Source organism: Cornus florida, unplaced genomic scaffold (assembly GCF_030987335.1).
Source record: "Cornus florida cultivar Cherokee Brave unplaced genomic scaffold, ASM3098733v1 CherokeeBrave_3.0.0_Hap2_Chr04, whole genome shotgun sequence".
Lineage (NCBI taxonomy): Eukaryota > Viridiplantae > Streptophyta > Magnoliopsida > Cornales > Cornaceae > Cornus > Cornus florida.
In genome coordinates this window covers 105,560,807-105,582,221 of record NW_026775574.1, presented here as the reverse complement: position 1 = coordinate 105,582,221, position 21,415 = coordinate 105,560,807, and the positions used below count along the sequence as shown (strand labels likewise).

Genomic DNA, 21,415 nt, shown 5'->3' with positions numbered 1-21,415 from the left:
TATGATAAGATTGATAAATGTCAGTGATGGGATCATTGAGATAACTAATAAGGTAGGCTTATTGATATGTTATACCATAGTTAGATATGGCTTGACATTTGCTGAGTAGGTGGGCTGGCTAATAAGTCAAGACACGTTAAATATGGCTTTATTGATGACGTTATTATATATTTATATGTGAACACGGATACGAGCTTGAGATATAAGAATTAGTGGTTAGGACTGAGGCGTATATTGCCGGAGATGAGTAACTGGATATAGGAGATGTGTGGGCCTTGGTAGAGGGCGACTTTTGACCACATTGTGCGTGGTTTTTTATGAGATACCTACTATCCGGTTGAGACTGCCCTATATTTTAGTATGTATATGCATGTATCGATTATGTAGATATTGCATGATTTTGGTTAGGGATATATCGTTTATCGGTTCTCTTATTGGATTGTGGTGAAAGGACTTGGTCGTGGGTATTGACCTACTTTTGTTTTATTTTTCAGGTGTTTATCATATATATCTTCAATGAGAATGCTATAAAATATTATAAAGTAGTCAGTAATTTCTACATAAATTGAAATATCTTCAATAAGAATGTTATAACTTTTCAATGAGACAAGACACAATAGTATTCTAGCAACAATTGCATGTTTCGAAAACAATTAATCTCTGGAACATTTAATGTTTGTTGACCACAAGTATTGTACTATCTCTCCATTTCTTAATTAGGTTTTTTTCAAGTTGACATTTAGTATTATCAAATAAAAGAAAGTCATTTAGTCCAATATATGCATGTTAGTGTACATAAAGTTCAAAGAACCTAAATTTATTATTATTATTAGTATTAGGTAAGTACTCACACACACTTTTTTGTCCACGTCTGGACTCGAACTCATTCCTTCTTTTTGAGGATGAGAATATTGTACCATTAAGCTATAGCCCCTTTGGTCGTATATAAAAACTTGATTCTTGATTATCTAAATATAATTTGTTATGGAGTGTTTTCCTCCTTAAGATGCAAATGCAATATATTACACTAAATTTGCATTTAATGAGGGTTCTTATTTGATTATTGATTTTAAATTTCATTTCCGTATCTATTAGCATTGAAGAAGTTTTTCGAATGTAAAATTTTAGCGCTCAAAGTCTACAACTTCGATATATTTACGAAGTCAAGTTTCTTTTAAATTTTTTATTAATGTGACTTCGAATCTAGCTATGCATTTGTGTTTTCATGGTGTACACTTATTTTTATATTTATTTTTTCTCATCGTTTGGATCAATTAAAGAAATAATTTTTTTTATTAATTTAGAGCTAAATTTCTTATATAATATATATAATTTTTTTAATTTTTACTTATCTCAAAGAATTTTTAGTATGGAGTGTAATATATCTACCATAATTTTTGAATTCTCACCAACCGATTGAGAGGTAAAGGAGTTATCATAAGATGTTCTTTTCTACCATATTTCAATAAATATTATTGTATCATAAAAATACTTATATGGAATAAATACAATGTTTAAAATTATATTTTTTTCTGAATTTGATAAACATTTCAGAAATTTTATTTTAAAATCATGCTTAGAGTTTTTCATTATTGTTTAATTATATTGAAATTTCACATTTCTAATATATATATATATATAATAGATATATAACAGTTCCATATACACAGTAGGTTATTAAACATTGGAAAGTATTCAAAATAACATGTTGAGTGTCGGACACAAAACACATAATGTATCAAAAACCACCACATTCTAAAACGTTTCGACTAAGATCTCTCGCGACATCGTCGACGGCGGCGGCGTAACACTCCTCCGCCCCGGCGTCATTGGCTCAACGTTCGTCGTCGTCGTCTTCATCTCTGCTCTCGTCTCCAGACTCCTCATCGCCTCTCGAATTGGCCTTCGATGCTCAGCATTTCTCGCCGCCGGCGATTTCCGCAACCTCCGCGAGAAGCCACTCTCCGGAATCTCAGCATCGTCCCAAGCGACCGCCACCGGCTCTCCCTCATCGAAATTCAAGGCGTAACTCATCGCATCATAGGTTAAATCGTAGGAGTGCCGGCGATGTCGGTTCCGGCGATTGCATTTGATCTCCGGCTCCGATGATTCGAGCTCTTCGTATCGCCGGCTGTGAAAGCAGCAAGAGAGGTGTGTCATGGAGGATCTCTTGAACTTCTGCCTTAGTGAAGTTGTCTCCCTTTCGTCTTCCATCGTAGAGAGAAAAACAAAACTGCAATGGTACCTTAGACAGAGAAAGGGAGGGAAGATGAGGAGGGGACGGAATGAGCGTTATATATATATATATATATATATATATATATATATATATATAATACACCTGTAATGGGAGGTGGCGAAAAAAACGGAAAAGGGGTTGCTTGGAGTTAGCTGGACAAGACCAAAAATAACCGTGGAACCTGTGTGTATCCACTTGAAACCATTTTGACTCTTCTCGTCATTTCAAAAGGATGTGAGCTATTTGTTAGGTGTGAGAGAACAAAAATTAGTAGTACTAGTTTTTATTTTTGGTAATCGACACTTAAGCATACTACTACTATTTACCCTTTTTATTATGTTTATAATCAATTTTATTTTTATTAAAAAAAAGTGTTTTTTTGGTTTGTTTGTTTGATTTATTATTATTTTTTTTTGTGTGTGTGAGGATCAAATTGAATTTATTATTTCCCAAAATAATAATTTTGCAAGCTCAGTAAAAGTTATATACATTTGTTTAAGAGCATAATATTAAAATCAAACAATTCAAATCATTTACTATTGCCATGTTTTTTAACAAGAATAGAAAAAGTCCAAATGTTGTAGCATAGTGGAGGTTAAGGGTCCGACTCCCATTAAGTTTCTTCCCGATATATATATATATATATATATATATATATATATATATATATATATATTCAAAAGTCATATTCTTGTTCACTTTTCAGTAGAGTTGGAACACTAAAATGTTGACATCTCAAAATTTTCATTAGGTCGATCATTGTGCTTAAAAAAAAAGTAATTAATTAATTTTTTATTTTTATTTTTTATGGTTTAATCAATTTATCTGATTAAGGAATACCTATTGTATGGCTTTAAAATTGCCAATTTTTGAGTTGAATGGTTGATCAAGAAAAATTGTATTTTTAAAAGATCCTTATAAAAATTGATGCTCTTCTCAGTGGACTATTTTATACTAAATGCAAGAAAAGGGAGGGTTGAGTTTCATCAAGTTGAAAAGAAAGTATTATTGGCTAGAGATTAATATCCCACATATCATAGAAACATTCTCTTGGTACTCTTAAATTAGAGATTCTAAAACAGAAAACATATGTTGTTATATGACGCAAAAATGGAGGCCTAATTTTGTTTATATCAAATGAAATATGTCATTTTTGGACTCAATTTTTTTCTGTAATTTTAGTTGACAAGCTGTTCTTAGTTGTCAATCTTTTCAGCCAATATAGAACCTAAAAAAAAAAAAATTTGAAGCAAATTTTTTTTTTTTTGTTGACCCGAAGCATTCGGGAAGGCACGAATCTACAACCCGATTAATCCCTGAGAGTCTGAAAAGGCGTTTTCCCACCCGGGTCTGATAAGTCACTATAAGGGTAACGGAGACTAACTACAAAGAACATCTAGCGGGGACTCGAACCCTTGACCTAGGACCTATAAAGCACCTAAATTCAGCGAGAAGTCCTCTGGTCATATTCGAAGTGAATAACTGAAGCAAATTGTATAAATGTATACAATAATATGTACATCGTAGTATTACGGGCCAATACAAAAGGACCCAAACAAGTCCATAGCCATACCAAAATATAATGTTGTCTCCCTAGAATTCTCAATATTTCTAGTATCTTCTCCACTAGCTGCATATTTCACACTCTCTTGCAGTCACACACACATCAGTTCTGGCTATATTTGGTAAGGTGGCAAAGGATAAAAATATTTTTAGGGCAAATCGTTTTAGCCTTCCCCGCCTCCATCTCTCTGCAACACACTCTCTCTCTCTGCAACTGCAAACTACAAAGTCTACAAGAATCAGAAGTTCCAAGCCCATATATTTCAGTTTATCTATCTGTCTGCAAGAATCAAAAGTTCAAAACCCATATCGACATATTGTTTCAGATTGTTCCAAAAATCAAAACCCATACCTTTCAGTTTCCATCGCCCGCTGTTGTAGTTCGGGTTCGCCGTTCGCAAGTTTCAGCCGCTGGCCCGCTGTAAGCTTGCCCCCCCCCCCTCTCTGCAACTGCTAACTTGTATGTATAGGTTTTGTTTTAATTTTTTTTCTAAATCAACTAATCAAGGTCTGTAATTCTTGTTTTGCTAACTAAATCCTTGATTTTGTGTGGGTAAATTTGGCATCAGAAATTATTCATCAAACCTCTCCTTCCCTTTCCTTCCAACTATTTTTGACAAACACAAATTTTTAGTCACCCTCCATCACCTTCCCTTTCCTTTCCTCTCTTTTCCATTGCACCAAACTGACCCTTTAGAAGAAGTTGTTGGTTTGCTTTTGGAAAAAAAAAAAATGCAGGAAGAGTACTCTCCGTCGCTGGAAGATTGCTTGAAGCTACTGAAAGGCGAGAGAGACGAGCAACGACTCGCAGGTCTCCTTCTCGTTACTAAATTCTGCAAAGGAGACGACCATGCCTCCATTCGCAAGGTCTTCGATGCCGTCGGTATTCGATTCCTCGATCGCCTCTTACAAACAGGTAATCTATCCAATAATTATCCCTTCTTCAATAAATTTATCTGAAAAACTTAATCTGAAAACGCATCAAAAACAAAAAAGAAATCAATTTCTGTTCATTATAGTCCATATGAACTAAGGTAATGAAAGAAATTTGATTATTTATTACCAAATATTAATGAGCTTGTGTTTGATAATATGTTTATATATTTTTTAGGGTTGGGAAAAGGAAGTGTTAGTGCGAGTGGAGATGATAATCGCAATGCGTATTTGCAGTTATCGGTCACTGTTCTTGCTGCATTTTGTCGGGTTCCTGAGATTGCTTCATCTAAAGATATGGTGTTGAAGATTCCTCTCATTTTAGAGATTATGTCAAAAGAGTAAGGCTTTCCTACTAGAGTAATTTATTTATTTATTTTTTAATATTTATTGCCCCAATTCTTTTTCTGTATCCTTGATTAATCCAAAATTAGAGATTGTTTTTTTATTGCTTATATTTTTTAATTTTAGTGAAGAAATTTAATTCTATTTGGTTTCAATTTCTTTCAAAATTAATTTTCCAAACAATAGAAAAGTAGACGTTTCATATAAACAATGTATAGGAATTCAGCCTGTAACTTTTAATGCGACCAATTATTAGTAGCAATCGAAATTCTTTCGCATTATATATGCTGTAACAAATTAGTATTTTTATTCATTTCTTGACTAGATGAATGAATTACCTCACTGAGTTGTAAGGTAGGCTGGTTTGCAGTAAATTTCACAATTTTGGGGATATTTGGAGGAAGTAAAAGCTTTTCAAAGAAGATCTTAATTAATGATGTCATGTTAATTTGGTGGGCCAACACATTACTGACCGCATTAGGACTTCATTAATTAACTTTGGTTGTGAAGATTGACTTCATTAATTAACTTTGGTTGTGAAGATCGACTTCATGAGTGCTTTGTTAGTGAAGAATGATAGCTTTTCCTATAGTGTGATTAAAAATACAATCAGATAAGAGTACATTGGCTAAACAAGTCTTGTTAGCCAAACTTTGTAATTGAAGTCAGGTTCTTTTGAGTTGCATTATATATCTTTTGGTCTAGGGTCAATTATTCTTGCTCCTCTGATTATTACTGCAGTATTATTTGAAATGAATTATGAACAATATATAAGCTTAAAAAATGAACCTGATGTTCTAATTTATATTGATTGGGAAGTAACTCTTCTTTTCTACTGTTAATACATTCGACATTGTCGATGCTAGCTTCTTCCTTTTTTTTTTTTTTTCTCTCTCAAATTTTTTTATTTTTTATTTTTTTCTCTCTCCCTGTTCTATTTTGCTCAAGTATCAGAAGGGGACATCTTGTTGTTATGCTTTTGTGTTCTCTAACTATATGATGTTTGAACATACAGATTGGACTCTTGTGTTGTTGAAGAATGCTATGAATTCTTATTTTTGGTATCAAGTGCTTGTGAAGATGGAGTGTCATCATTGTATGAATCTGGAGGCATGAAAGTGCTAGCTTCTCAAATGGTTAACTTCTCAGATGGTTGTAACTCGATCTCTTAACTGAATTATGCTAATGATCTTGTAAGAATTAGGTTAATAGAGGAGTATAGGATTTTTTTAATAGCTTATTGCAATTAATATCCTTGTATTATATAATTGCAATTCAAATGTGGTTAGTGAAGAACTTGTGGCAGTGTTAAAGCTTGGGTTGACAAGTTTGAGGAATGGGTTCGGGTATGAGGGAGCCACTTTGTACAGATAATGCTAAAGATTAGTTTGTAGCCTCACTGGCCACCACACCATGATTGGTTTTAGAAATTTACTTGAGGAAGGGTGGACTTGATTTGTCGGAAAGTGAATTGCTAATGATCGGTCACAGACGCAACTCATTCTTTATACTTCCTGTGAGAGAGATGCCTAATTTAGTAATTTACATTACTTAGGGATTAATATTGGATTTGGGTCATGAGTTTGGGGTTTTAAATGGTTATAATCCAGAATGTATATTTTTGGTTGGAGGCTCAAAGACTATAACCATAGTAAAGACCAAGAGATTTTGGGAATTTTAAAGTAGAACTTTGGAATTGCTGTAATATATATATATATAAATAAATAAAAAGAAAAAGAAATTGAGTGGGGACTGCTGCCTCGACTTAGTCTGTCCTTGCCCTTGATTAATGCACACTACATGGATGGGCAATGGTGAACTTTGTGGCTGTAAGGTCTAGATAAACATTTGTCATCTATTGTTTTCATAGTATTAGGCAGCTTACGTAGCATCCACTCTATTGTTCATAGAAATGCATAAGCAAGTGGGTTATAAATTTATATGCCACTATTTCAATGTGCCCAAAGCTTATGGGTTGCTGCATTGGTCCAGGTTCTCACTTGTTGGAGCTTGCCATGAGACTTGTTCAGTTGATAATAAGTAAACTGTCCCTGGACATTATTAACAATGGATATTCATCAGAGTTGTCAAAGATGGTGAGCTTAGATTTTGTAGAGCTATATAGTTTATAGTTTTCATATGTTGAGTCCATTATTGTTTTTTTTTAAGTCCTCTAGCCTTTTTCTAATGAAACACATTTACTTCTTTCCTATATGTTTGAGGCTTTAGACTTGGTTTCTGGTGGAGAAGCTTTTGAACATTTCTTATTGTTGCAGGTGGCTACAATAGCAAAGCAATTCGCTGTGTTGCACAATGCTCTAAAATTTGAAGCACTGCACCTACTATCTACCATCCTATCCTCAAAATATTCTGTATGCAACTATTTTCAACTAAACTTTATCATTCTCTGTCACTGCAAAAGTAAATTCTGTCTCAGTTTTTTTTTTCCTGAATAAATTCTAATTCAGTTTTACTTAACATATTGGTACTGTTAGCTATTGGCTGGATGACTTCTTCTTGGGATTTCAGATTAAACCTGTGTGACATAATTTATATTTTGGGCCATTTCTTAGCTTTGGGTTAAAATTAATAGAGAATTTCCTGTTTGAAAATTTCATTTTCTATAAGGATTGAAACTGTTACGGAATCAAGAGTTAGAAGATTGAACCTTAGTTACAGATTGGATACATGGGGCATGTTGTACTGTAAAATGTAGGCTTTGTTTAAATGGTTGTCTGAATTTGATGTTGATGTTTATACATCATGTTACCTTGACCGACTTGCACTTGACATCTTCAATGAGGATATAAACTCTCCTGTGAACTCAAGATTTAAAAGCTTGATTACTTTTAATTTTTTATTTAAGTATTTCTGGACTATCATTTGGCATAGTATGGGTTCTATATACCAATGCTTTGAGAACTTGATTGTCAATATTTAGTGATAAAGTAGTAAACCCATGCTATTGTTTGATTGACCTGGACTTGGAACATCTACTCAAACACTTTTGGCTTCAGTTCTTGACTCATGAGTGACTCTAGAGGGCATGGGGCAGTCCTCAGGCCACTCTTCAATTCGATCACTATTGCACCTTGGGCTTGCCACTTGCCTTATTTCAATATATGACATTCTTTGAACTTAAACCTGGGCAACATCATTTTACGAGATATTAGGTTGTGCAGTATGTTGTGTGTGGGAAATATTGATAGACAAATGGACAAATAACCAAAAATATCAAACATGGGGGGTGGCTGTTAGCTTTGATAAACAGTACATACTTTTATCTTTAATTTACGTCCTTATCTATAGTTAAGTCTCCCCTTCTTGAATTTAGGTGGCATATTTCGTGATAAAAAAACGAGTCCGTATTTTTATTTTTGTTTTTACATAGATAGATTTTCATAAGTTAGTGTCAAGTTTGTTAACTCTTGGACATGGTCAAAGTTGGAAAAAAATTTCAATCAAGGGCAAAAACCAATCTTCAAAGCCAAGCGTGTAAAGGTAAATTGATGCTGCTAAATGCATTCACCAAATTATGGCTCGTGCATTCATATGTTATGCTTCCATTATTTCATATTTTGATTTGTAGAAATCCTAATTGAATTGCATAAAAGTGTTTTTGGAAGTTTCTAATTCTGAAATCTTCTAGTTAGGGCACTTCAATTGATTGACTGATCAATAGAAAGGCATTGGATGCATGTTGATCTATTCATCGATCGGTCGAAATTTCTAAAAAACTAGTTTCTGTTTGAGAATAGAACTCTAAACCCTTGTCTCTCTACTTCTACGTTTATAAGTACCTTATTAGTCTATAGATATTGAACGATGTTATTTACTTGTATGCTTCACTTCATAAGACATGGGTTGTAGGATTACCCGTCACCGTGTTAACAACTTTGTTTCTCTCTCTTTTATTTTTGAGAGAATGTTTTTTTATTGTTGTTTAATTATTTTTCTAACTTTTAATTTAAAACTAAATCCTGTTGTTTGTACCAAACTTCACAGAGGACTTGAGAATTGAGGTTGGAGAATTTAATATTCAAGAGCTACTGTAAAAATTGAGATTAATGTCAACAGAAACAATTTATTAGTGGAACCTTTGCTGTTATCTTAGGCAACAATTTAGCAATGTAAGTAGGTTCTCAAGTAATTCTGGAGTTCAATTTCTTACGAAGACTGATACTAGTTCCAAGTTCTTTTACAGAACAGGTAATGAAACTCAAAACCAATGCCCTGTTCACGTAGACCATGATGCCTGCTTTACAGTCAACATAAGATGGTAATAATGTAGTGTAGCACAATCTAATCTGTAACCAGATGTCACATAAAAACAAATTTACTATATTGTATCTTGAAGATTCCGGCTTGTTCCCTAGATATTATGTTGTATTGCCACTTTGCTCAACTCTTCTTAGCCTACCAACTGCTTGACTGCTTCCTTAGCCCTGAATCAGGGCACTTTCAAACACAAAAATTACGGTATTGTTCCAAATTTTATAAATAAAATGTATATGCTTTTGCATAGTTAACAGCACCAACTCCAAATGTTAAGTGGCTTCTTCTTGCTATTCTTAGGCACCAGTACGTCAAGAGTTACGCCTGATGACAAGTGACATTTGGTCAACTTACATACGGATTGGTATTGTGGCAATTCTACAGAATCGTGTTGGTAAGTTTGACATTTTGCTGTTCTTATGTAAAATAAACTTTCTATTTGTTACAGTGTTCCTTGTTTACTAGACGATGATATTTACCATTCTATTTAATTTGTAAAAATCTGTTACTATATTTCTTTTTCTCCTGTCTACATGCATGCATGTTTAGCTCTGTGTTTTGTAAAAATTGATGGATCTTAGGGTTATTTAATTTGTAAAAATCTGTTACTATATTTTTTTTTCTCCTGTCTACATGCATGCATGTTTAGCTCTGTGTTTTGTAAAAATTGATGGATCTTAGGGTTAATTTAAGGTCATCAAGAACTGTTTGACCATTTTGATGCATCCTAGTTGATGAGGATCCATGAGGAATTGATATTTTAATTATATATCTTGGTTAGCAATCATAGTAAGTCGTTAAATCGGTGAATTGGGGTTGTTTTGATTAGATTACACATGCAAATCTCTAAGAAAGCCTTAACCTTCAGCGAATAGTAATGAGTCTTCACTCGCAGAGGGGGGCATCTTTTTAAGGATCTTCCTTTTGAATCTGGTCTTCTCTTGCAGAGGGGCTGCTTGGTCGACTGGTAGAACAATGTCCCACCCCTCCTGGCCAACTAGGATGGGACATAAGAAGTCTTCAGGTTTCGCATCACTGATTAGCTTCTAGACCTCTAGTGTGGACTATCATAAGATTGCTGAAACCTTGTCCTGTAAGACCATTACAGTGTTTTAGAAGATATCATGTCTTTTGGTCAAATCCTGGTGACTTATGTCACTGGTGTTGTATGAAACTTATTGAAGTCTTTAACCAAATAATGAGAAGTTAGATATTGAAGGTTTTGATCTCAACTTTGGTTTACCTGTTGGTTTACTGAACCATTAATTTAAGTGTAGAATGATGGAATTTAAGTGCTTGCATATGACACAGTAATTTTAGGTGAACTGTTTTGATGCATGTGGTAATTCCATTATTATTATTATTTATTTATTTATTTATTTTTTTTGGTACTGAAGTGAGTGGATTTCCATTTGCATAAGTGACCATTATGGAATTGTTATTAAAAGAATTAGAAAATGATTCCTCAATTTTTACGTTTTTTTTCTCTCTTTTCTTGCTCTTTGAGAGGTTGGCCATGTCTAGGTAGCACTATTGGTGGAATTAGGGTCTCCGAACATATTTTATCTTCTATTTATTGTTGAGGGTTCTCCTATAATAATTCAGATTAAGATTTACCTGATTAGTTATTTTTTTGAATCGGACTCGCGTACTAACTGTAGATATCTTTGAAGAATTTTTTGTTCTATTGTTAACACCTTTTGTTGTGCAGCACCTGCTGAAAAGCTTCATGCTCTTATTTTGGCGGAGTCCATGATATCAATGCTGGGAGAGGAGTGGCTAATCGGTCAAATGAACTTATCTGATAGAGAAGACCGTATTCCGGCTGACCGGTAAGTGATGCAAGTCATAGTAGCTATTTACTTCGAGCGATCCTTTTTAGTTGGGCTGTATGGTTTTAGTTTCTTGCCAATATCATTTCCAGGTGTATATTGCTTGTTTTAGAGTCATCTAGGGTTGAAATTGCAGTTCTTCTCAACGATCTTGCCTACCTGAAATATGAAGCTTCCAGAAGTACTTCGTCCAGTGCTGATGCAATTTTTTTGAAGCAACGGGACCTGGCTATTGTTTTCTCGTTGGTGGAAAAGATAATTAAACTGATATCAAATGCGGGTGGAGATGAAGGTACCCAAATGTTGGTGGAAATATGATTGTTTTAAAATAGAATTGTTTTGTAAAACAACTACTTTTAAGTAATTATGTAATGACCATCATATTATTGAAAGTTATTAAGCAACTACTCATATTTACACTTCAACCCAACTTCCTTTTAAAACTTTCTCACAAATCCTCGAGAATGCCTTATAAAAAAAAAATTTTAAACCCAAGAATGGGACATGCATGTCGGATGCATGCATGTCCATGGCCTGGCCGTACCTTGTCCAAATATTCTATAACATATAAAAAATTCAGATACATTTTTTGGTGTGTCTCACACGTGTCGGGGCGTGTCTGGCACATGGTGGTGTCCGACACGGATTCTTTGCCCTTTTAGGCATGTCTGTGCTTCCTAGCAAATAACCACACATGCTTCGTGCCTGAACTGACAAGAGGCATAAACATTATCAAGCCAAATAGTTGTTTCTGTTCAGTTTCACTCGACTAATCTGAATTGAAAGGTTGTCCGAGAGAGAGCTCACATGACTCAACACTCCTCCCTCATTGCTGTAGAACCTGCACTAAGTTCTGACTTGTCTACACATTGGATGGAGCGCCACTTACAGGATACAGAAAACCCAAAGTCTGTTTATAGTCGAAATCTTGAGTGCGAAAACTAGAAACCCAGATAACCAAGAATATTTTATAGCATCCCTAGCTCCATTTCATAGCTTGTGACATTCTCATTCAGAAATGTAGCTTGACTAGCCTTTTTGGAAGTGTTTGGTTTTGAAGCAAGGTTTGTACTTAAAGCTCGCAACAACAAAAATATCCATCAAACCCATGCTAAAGAACTTCTCTTTAACACTTTTTTCTTTGTTATATTGTTGATGTTATTTAGCTTTGTATGTTTTGTTATGAATAGTCTTAGGGACCTCAACATTACCGTATATTTTATTGTGCTACTCTTATTGGATCATTAAATTTTCTTTGGAATTATATACAGGGAGCGTTATTAGCGATAGTACGTTCACCAAGGTGATCTCTGGGCTCAATGAGACAATTGGTGTAGTTCTGGAGTATTTACAAGATGCAAAGGTAATCTATCTGAAGGCAATAATTTGAAAGTGTCAAAAGTTATTGTGCTAATACTGTATTCATATAATGGATTCACAGGATCATAGACAAAAGAAAGGAGATGATCTTCTTGCTTCAGTGCGAATTACTGGGAGGTACGCCTATGTGCTCTCTATGTATGTGTGTGTGTGTGTGTATATTTTAACGGCTTTACAATGAATCGACTTGAATGCAAGTGATATTGGTTTTTGTTTTCACTTTCCGTTGAATATATGCAAGTCTTTCTTCTAATCTTCTCTATCTCTAGGCGGCCATGATCCATGAAGTAAATGATATATGATATGTGCAAACTCTTGGTTATTTGGATAGTGCATGCAGAGTGGCATGAATCGTTTTTATTTTTATTTTTTAATCTGCATATTATGTAGTCTATTATTTATTTGAAGACATTTTGATGCATTAATAAGTTACGCTGTTTTCATGAAGCTTATGGAAACCTATACGTTATATATTATATATATATTTTTTACAAGTATCATTCGTATCATTAAAAGCGTGTTCAACCAGGGAACGCATCCACAAAACAACTGCACAAGGGCCAAATAAGACCCCTAAACTCTCAATATGTCCACAAAATCCACCAACTCTCCCGTAGATATACAATTCCTCCCAAGAACCCAAAAAATAAAGAACTAATAATAGAGAACTTAAGCACCCCAATAGGAGTCTCTTCTTCATCAAAGGATCTTCGTTCTCTCTCCATCCACAAGCCCTGCCATACACACAAGGGTGCCACCCAGCGTACCTCATCTCCAAGATTCAATCATGCTCATTGTGGTACGTGGCATGACCCAGTGAACCCCGATCAAACCCAAAAGCATAGCCCAACTGTTCCAAGCCACTGGATAGTGTAGAAGAAGAAGATTCAATGACTCCTCGCCCTCTTGCACATGCCACATGACCCACCCCTTCCTCATTTGGTTGCCCGTCTGTCTTTGCCTCCCTTTACGCATGAAACCACTCCTCCTCGGTCAAAAAAGGAGCTTTCGTCTCTTCGTTGGAGGTTGGCTGTTGTCAAAATAAGCTCCAGCGACCTCTCCTCTACCAAACTAACTCTGTAGCACAGTCTGTCATCGTTAGCAAAATCCATTTCGGGATTTCACCGCCATCCTTCACCGCAACAAGGATTCTACTGGCGTCTGATATCTTTTCAGCCTCCACCCCTCTATACCGCACAGACTTATCTCCCGTGGCCACAAAAAGTCTGAGCGCTAGAGATTCAAAGGTAATCGGTAAACCAAAATCCTTCTTTCCTTACCCGTAAACCAAAATCCTTCTTTCCAAGAGCATGAGGGTGTCTGGCAATGGTGAAACCGAAACTCCACAAGATATTTTCCAAGCCCTACCATCCCATTGTTCAATCCGAGAGAAGCTCCAACCTCTCGGTCGAATTTACCGACCAAGCAGCTACGCATTACCTCCCTTCTCTGTGCTATCCCATTCTCCTCCAAGAAATATTCCAAGCCCCTACTCGAGCTCATCTCTTCCACGACACCATTTCTCGGCAGTGATGGGATTTTTGCAACTTCAATTGTGGATTTGCGTTTCTACATCCCTTTTTGTAAAATCCAATTTGATTTAAACCTTTGAATATTTAACAAAGGAAATCCAGCCTAATAAATTTGTAAACCCCGCAAAGCTTTTAAATTAAAATTTCACATCATCTATGATGAACATTTTGATAAAACATATTCATATAGGATATTCTAGTTTATTATGAATCCTAAATGATAATTGAAATTGATCATCTTGTAAGATGATACTTGTGTTTTTATTAGCTATCTTGCAGAAACACCCCTTGCATGCGAAGAGAAGGTTAGGGAACTTCTAGAGTATATGCTCTCAGTTGAAGGTGAAGATGAGCCAAGGTTTTGACTCCTTTGATAGTTTTTGTTTTCAATGGCTTTTATTCTTTTGCCTTTTCTTTTGGATATACTTACAGATTAACAGTTCTCTATATGTTTCTTATGACAGCCCTTTTTACTCTATTTGCTTTTTGCTTCCAATGCTGTGTCAAATAACAATGAAGATGGATGGGTGTAAGGTTTTGGTTTCTTCTGGAGCATATAAAGCTGTGAGTGTCTAATTTGAATTATGTTCTTTGTTCTCTTTCTTAAATTTAACTCAGTGTTGTATTACTATAATAACTATTTTATAATTCACGTAGCTTTTAATCATCCTGAGGATTTCTTGCTTCTTGTGCATTAACTCTTTACAGGTTGTGGATTGTCTTATTAAATTGATTGGGCCAAATAGTTGTATGGTGGATGATAGTGGCATCATATTCCTGGCATGTGATACAATTATGAATCTTCTTTTAATGGTAATGTCGTCACAGCATCTTGACAAATGAACTAGTGATAAACTGATACCAGGCACGGACCTAGTGTATCAGTGGGGGCAATTGGCCCCACTGAAATATTTTCTTTTTTTTTTGCTATTATTTACTGGTAAATTTTCCTTTTTTGAATTATATACCTATGAAATTTTATTGTTACCCCCACTGAAATTACAAAAAAATCCCCCTTTTGCCCCCTCACACAATTTCCTTGGTCCGTCCCTGACTGATACTCTACTATGATGCTAACTTGTTTTGTCTTTTGATGACTAGAGAGAACAAATGCAATTTTCATTGGACGATTCTAATTTTGTTCCTCTTTTGGTGGCACTGGCATATTGGACAGGTATCTGCCTATTGCTGCTTTGGAATGTCCAATTTTCATTATTGTTACTAATTGAACCTCTTTGTTTTGATGTAAAACATTTTTGGCGTAAAACATTTTTACATAAAATGAATTTTTTTCTTTTTATTTTCCAGCGTTTGGTTTAAATCGTGAAATGTGTGGGTGTGGGTTTTTTTTTTTTTTTAATGACACTAACAATAAAAAATAAATAACCAAAGAAGGTTGAATCACATGGAAGAAAAGTAGAATCACTTGCCATTAACTGTTCGTTCTCAAGTAACATTATATCTATATTTAGGAAAAATAAACCTTTTATATCTATCTATCTATCTATACGCGCACACACACACACACACACACACACACACACACACACACATATATATATATATAGAGAGAGAGAGAGAGAAAGGACAAAACCACCACTCTAATTTTTTTTGGTAAAAGTACAAACAAAGATATTTAGACTCTTATCAGTTTTCTGTTATACTAGTTTGGCTTTCAAGTTGGATCATTTTTTATTTTTCATTTTCTTTTTGTACTTACCTACATGTTTGTTGTGAAAGTGTGACATATTAAAGTCATTAGAGGAAACGGAGTGAGGCTGTGAGTCTAAACTAGGAAAAAAAAAAGAAGCTAAAATCCTAGGAATTGAAACATCTTAATTTCGTTAGTAATCTTTTCTCATTTTTATTCTTTATTCTTTTATTTATATAATTTATTTATTTATTGTAGTGCTGGTTATTACAGGATTTGGGTCTATAGAGGGAAGTCAAATAATAAATTATGGTTTAAAGAAAAAGAGTACTAGATTTTACGAGAACAATTTGTTGGAATCCTGGATAATATTAGTTTTATTAGCATAAAAGAATAAAAGAAAGTTACAAAGGGTTAATTGGAATGGAAATGTTTAATTATAGATTGTCGGATGGAATCGTACTAGCTACTATGAGAGGATATCTTGATGTGTCAACACGGACCTTTAGCACGTCATATTAATTCTGTAGTTATGTTTCAAACTTTCAGTCACCTTGGAGGAGAGGCTCCGGCAGTTTCATTATAACCCTCCTCATTTTCGTCTCAACAAAGAAATCCTATTATTTTTTCTTTTCCTCCCATTTTAGCTCAAAGAAGTAAGAAATAGATGTATACCTGATATGGTTATTGAACTTTGGTATACTGAGACAGGTCTTCTTGTTGGTGTTACTTATATGTTATGAAGCATGGATACTTCTATAAGGGAGACGTACCAGTATCAAGTCAGTGTTTGATACTGACACTCGAATATGGTATAATGAGACAGGTCTTTTTGGTGTTTACAAGTATGTTATGAAGCACGAATACTTCTATAACGTCAGAGTATCATGTTCGTGTGTGATACCGACACTCAAATACTTGCAGATGCACGTCTGATACTTTCTAACGTTTCCATAATTTAAATATATATATATATATTAATTTTAACATGTATCAGATACTTCTCAGATTCATCTACAATACTTTTGTGACATGTTTAACAATTCTTGAACACTAAAATGTAACTTTTTCAAATATAGTATCATACTATGTTACCCGGACTTGGGTAAGTGTATCACGTGTGGGTGAGTGTCTTAAGTGTTGGAACCCTCGAATTCCAAATCTTAGGATACGGAAATATGTGTCCCAAAGTTGGATACGGTACGTGGAGACGTCCTATACCTTTCAACAACCTAAATGTATTATTATACTTTAATGTTTATTGTTGAATGTTGTTGTTTTATAAAAATATATTCAATTATTATTCAAATTAAATGGGATGTGGCAAAGAAAAGGGTTTCCAGTTATATTATTATTCAAATTGAAGGATTGTAATGTCCCACTTGGGTTCGTGTGTCGGACGCATATCCTATACAATATATGTTTTATTAGACAGTAATAAATTAAGATTGGAGAGAAGGGATGAGAGACTTTTGTAAACCACGATAATTAGTAATATCAAAGTTTGAATGACCCTATTGCGTAGCCTTTATATAGGCAACCGAAGTAAATCCTAATTGCAATAAAATTTAAAAAATCATATATATTAACCCTAAATAAATTAGAGAGTAAGCCCTAAAATTTGAAACTACCCAAAAAAAATAAAAATAAAAATGAATATCAAATCTAATTTTGTAAATCCTAATCCTATATATCCTTGCCCCTTATTTTAGCATAGGTGGCAATCATGTGCAACTGGTTGTATCTCGATCTCTGTCACTGATGGCGTATTTTCTTCACTGTATTTTAATCTATAATGTGGCCTGATACTCTGATTTTAGAAGGGTTCAAATTTGGGCCCCTTTGTATCCCGTGTTTCCACTTTACTGCTTACCTGTCTACAAAGCATAGAATGGTTGGAGGAGTCTCTGCATTGTAAGAGTTGTTCTCTCACTGAAATTTCATCATTAAAATTTCTATGATAATAAAACATGGATGCGAGCTTCTGTCGTGATTCCATTTTCTATTCATACCATGGAATTGTACGAGCTAATAGCTCCAACTGGCAAATATAAATCACAATATTGTTACTACCATGAGTTCTTGTTGACCAATTCCAAAGAAATAGAAGATTTTTAAAGAGAAACCGAAGTGGAGTAAAAACTTTGACGACTGAAACCCCCCATAGAAAATATATCTTTACTTTTGATGCATGTTGTATGCACAGCTGCATTCCATCTGCGATTTTCTTAAAAATGATATATGCTGGTTTTATTTTTTTCTAGAGGTGAATCACCTTTTGATGTAAACATACTTCAGCTAGCTCTTTATTTTAAATCTTCTCTTTACTTAAAAATGTTACTTGTCAGAATTTGCACATTTGATTGAAATTTCTGAACACGTTTTCCAGAGAAGGCTAATGATCCATCTGTTACAATGATGGCTGCAAGCATTTGTGCCTTGATATTTGACTTAACGTCTGAGGAGGCTCTTCTACAACATCGAGACTTTGACCGTTGCAAACTAATAAGTTTGTCTCAGCTCATCCTGAAGAGTGTGGCTATGTGCAAGCAGGTAACCTGTTAGATGTTTTATAGTCCCTTTCTGTCCAAAATGATTGATATCATTTTTTTTTATGCCTAAAATATAAGGTCAACATAAAAAATTGATAGGATATTGATTTGATGAAAGAGTATCTTTCTAATTCTTTTAGAGTTCAATATGACGCACCATTGATGGAAAAGGAGTTAAGTTTAATATTTTGGGACACATATGGAGTGAGTTTACAATCTCTTTCATCATATTTTGATGGTCCAATATGTCGGAGGCTGTTGCTACTGCAATATGGTACTAGTGTGATGGCCTGAAGGCCCTGAAATAAAGGTCAATTCAGGCCTTATCACATGGATTGGAATGGCTGACTTTTGCTTTATCTGACTCTAATTTGGCTTTAAGATGCCAAATCTAGCTTGAGCATGCTGGTTGAGAATTTCAAAGTCAATCATGACTCATGAGTGAGACTCTAGGGCCTCCCAAGTCTGCTTAAAACTTACCAGTTCACTTGCTGTCATCTGCTCAATACAAATTGGGCCTGAGGCGAGAACAGTAAAGAAAACTTTTTCATTTTCAATATATTAATATGAATAATACTCATTAAGTTTGTATTGTATAAATGCTTTGCTAATTAATCAATAAAAGGAATCTAAAAAATGAAGGAAAGATTATAGCAAGTGAGAGTTTAAGTAGGAGTTTAGCTGGTAATCCTTTAGTTCAATCCATCCAATAATTGGAGAGAGTGTATGCTTTAAATTCACGCTATTTTTATGACCCACACCACATTTAGACAGGGAGGATATGAACTCATGAAAAAAACACCACATTTAGACAGGGAAGATATGAACTCATGAAAAAAACTACAATGAAATTAGTATGAGAAACTTCAATTAGCTTTATTTATAGGCCTTTCTATTGAATCTTAGGCCTTTCTGTTGAACATTATCTTTGTGGAACCTTAGGCAACCATCTTAATAGCCCAGTGGTTGAGCTGGCATGTAGAACATGTTTCATTAAGGATGTTATCATTGTTGGAAACTTGAAAAGAAACTTAGGAACTGTCAAAAAGAACTGAATTCTTTTACAGTGATCAGCTAATATAATATATCTTATACATTAAACCGTTCTTTTACGGTGATCATCTGATTTCTTTTCTTTATTATGTTTGTCCATTTGCTTTAATGTATGGATATAACTTTTGCCAATAATGCTCTCAACGTTTTAGCAAATAGCTACTAACCTATTCCTAACCAACCTTTGACTCTGACTAAAATTCTTTTGATCCAAACTTTCCTTTGTCATAAACTGCAGCACTATTTTACCCATTGTTTGTGCCACGTTCAGGTTGGGTCAGATGCTACTACCTATTCGCAGCCATAAAAATATGTATAGATTATAACTAACAAGCTGCCATTTTTCTTGAACTTAAATTCAGGATATGATGTCTGATGATGCTAAGGCAGAAATGGATCTTCATCAGATAGTTACCTCAGGTATGCTGATCTTTTTCTTTTTACTCCCTAATTCAATAAATATATCATTTTTTAAAGCATTGCCACTGTTATGGTTTTTATTTTTTATTATCTAACTCTTATCATTATAATTTCAAGAAGGTTTTCGAAGCAATTCATTGGGATGTTATTTTTCCAACTTGGTTGCAGGTTATTCTCGTTGGGCTGATCGGTTTCCTTCCATTAAAGAGGCATTTCAGAGATGAGTTTGTCATTTAGCTCCTTGATGAATGCATTTTCATCTTTGCAGTACTACGAGGTAAATTAAGTTGAAAAATCATTTTCATCCTATCTCTAAAGCATTTTTTTACCGAGGAATTTGATTTCCTAGTATGATGAATTACAGGAGGGCAAGTGAAGAATCTCCCATGCTTCTTAGCTGTCTCTATATGAAAACTTGACAAAAAGACCGCATGTTTTGCCTTCGGTGTCTATAGTAATAGTCATTCGTCTTCTTCCTCTTCCATTTCCTCTGTGTGTTTGTGTGTGCACGCGCGTGAGAGAGAGAGAGAGAGGGTATACACGTGTGTAATTATCTGTTGCTCTCATTTCACAAGATGCACGCACATATGACGAATGTGGGATAATTTCTTGTAGAAGCTTTGTTCACGGAACAAAAATCTTAATGTTATATATAAATAGGTCAAATGCCTTTATAACAGATATTTATGCTTAGGATCCCTAGTGACGTTCAAATGAGGATCATATTATTGTTGTGGTCCTCAATGCAAAATGTTTAAACTCACTGACAAACATTAAGGGGGCCAGGGACTTCAACTAGTAATTTCATGTGCAATATGGGTATACTTCGGGGAACTTGAATCGGAAGGATAAAAGCTTAGGCAAGTGTAAATTTTGTGGAAAGTTTGCTAGACAATGAGTTATGCTTCTGGTGTGGTCATTTCATTTGGATAATTCCTTTTATTTTCAGGTGAATTCCAAATGGGTTTCAAAGGCATATATTCAACTTAAAATCTACATGTTGGCTCAAATGTCAAAGGGATTGGATCCTGCCTAACCAGGTTTTATGTTCAGAAGATATGACGAAGAGATCATCACTGTGACATTGCATGTTTGCTGTTGGATCGAGCGGTCGGTGTTTACACGTTCAGCTGTTGTAATAATGAGAGGATGATGGTGAGCATCTAGTTTTAATAGTTGAGGGTGCAAGCTTATCTCAGAACCAGCTGATAGACTTGGGAAAAAGCAGCAACTATTTAGTAGCTCAACAAGCTTACTTCCAAATTTTGCATGAAGCAGCATTTGCGGTTTGGGCTGCTATGTGGATATATACATGAATAGATTCTTTAAAGTGTGCACTACAAATTTGTTTATCAAATGTAATATCAGTTATGTATGTGTCTAAACATACTTATATATATATGTGTGTGTGTGTCTAAAGCTTACTTATATAGTCCTTCCTGCCCTGGGAGGATGAAGTTCTTCATCCCAGTTTAAACATCTGTTTAAAATTAAACAAAATGAAAAAAAATAGGTATTACTGATCTCTTACGGGGAAAACCGAAACCCATAGGATTTTTTTTTTTTTTTTTTCAATAATCACAATGTCTCCCTAACCTAACCTCACGTGACTGTTCTCTCTCTTCACCTCTCGGAATTTA

The 21,415-nt window shown here is 34.6% G+C and overlaps 1 protein-coding gene across 4 annotated transcripts; it reads left to right on the top strand.

Moving 5' to 3' along the window:
* Positions 1 to 4,091: 4,091 nt before the first annotated feature.
* On the top strand, positions 4,092 to 21,194 carry LOC132304506 (uncharacterized). 4 transcript variants are annotated; one of them, XM_059802223.1, is made up of 19 exons: positions 4,092 to 4,262; positions 4,372 to 4,718; positions 4,914 to 5,076; positions 6,096 to 6,232; positions 7,073 to 7,176; positions 7,357 to 7,452; positions 9,656 to 9,749; positions 11,067 to 11,187; positions 11,280 to 11,479; positions 12,459 to 12,550; positions 12,629 to 12,684; positions 14,368 to 14,457; positions 14,564 to 14,663; positions 14,808 to 14,912; positions 15,201 to 15,273; positions 18,140 to 18,303; positions 19,718 to 19,775; positions 19,944 to 20,052; positions 20,725 to 21,194. In XM_059802223.1, the coding sequence occupies exons 2-18, from the start codon at positions 4,535 to 4,537 to the stop codon at positions 19,997 to 19,999; spliced, it is 1,893 nt and encodes a 630-aa protein (XP_059658206.1). In that variant the 5' UTR covers positions 4,092 to 4,262; positions 4,372 to 4,534; the 3' UTR covers positions 20,000 to 20,052; positions 20,725 to 21,194. The 4 variants fall into 4 exon arrangements, with proteins under 4 accessions (XP_059658206.1, XP_059658209.1, XP_059658208.1 ...); XM_059802225.1 differs by having other exon boundaries at positions 4,114 to 4,223; positions 4,506 to 4,718; XM_059802224.1 differs by having other exon boundaries at positions 4,149 to 4,223.
* Positions 21,195 to 21,415: the final 221 nt, after the last annotated feature.

Bases quoted from the DNA above. Each gene is read 5' to 3' on its own strand.
- LOC132304506 (XM_059802223.1), top strand. From the start codon at position 4,535: ATGCAGGAAGAGTACTCTCCGTCGCTGGAAGATTGCTTGAAGCTACTG. The intron at 4,719-4,913 runs GTAATCTATCCA...TATATTTTTTAG, and splicing joins CGATCGCCTCTTACAAACAG to GGTTGGGAAAAGGAAGTGTT. The intron at 9,750-11,066 runs GTAAGTTTGACA...TTTGTTGTGCAG, and splicing joins AATTCTACAGAATCGTGTTG to CACCTGCTGAAAAGCTTCAT.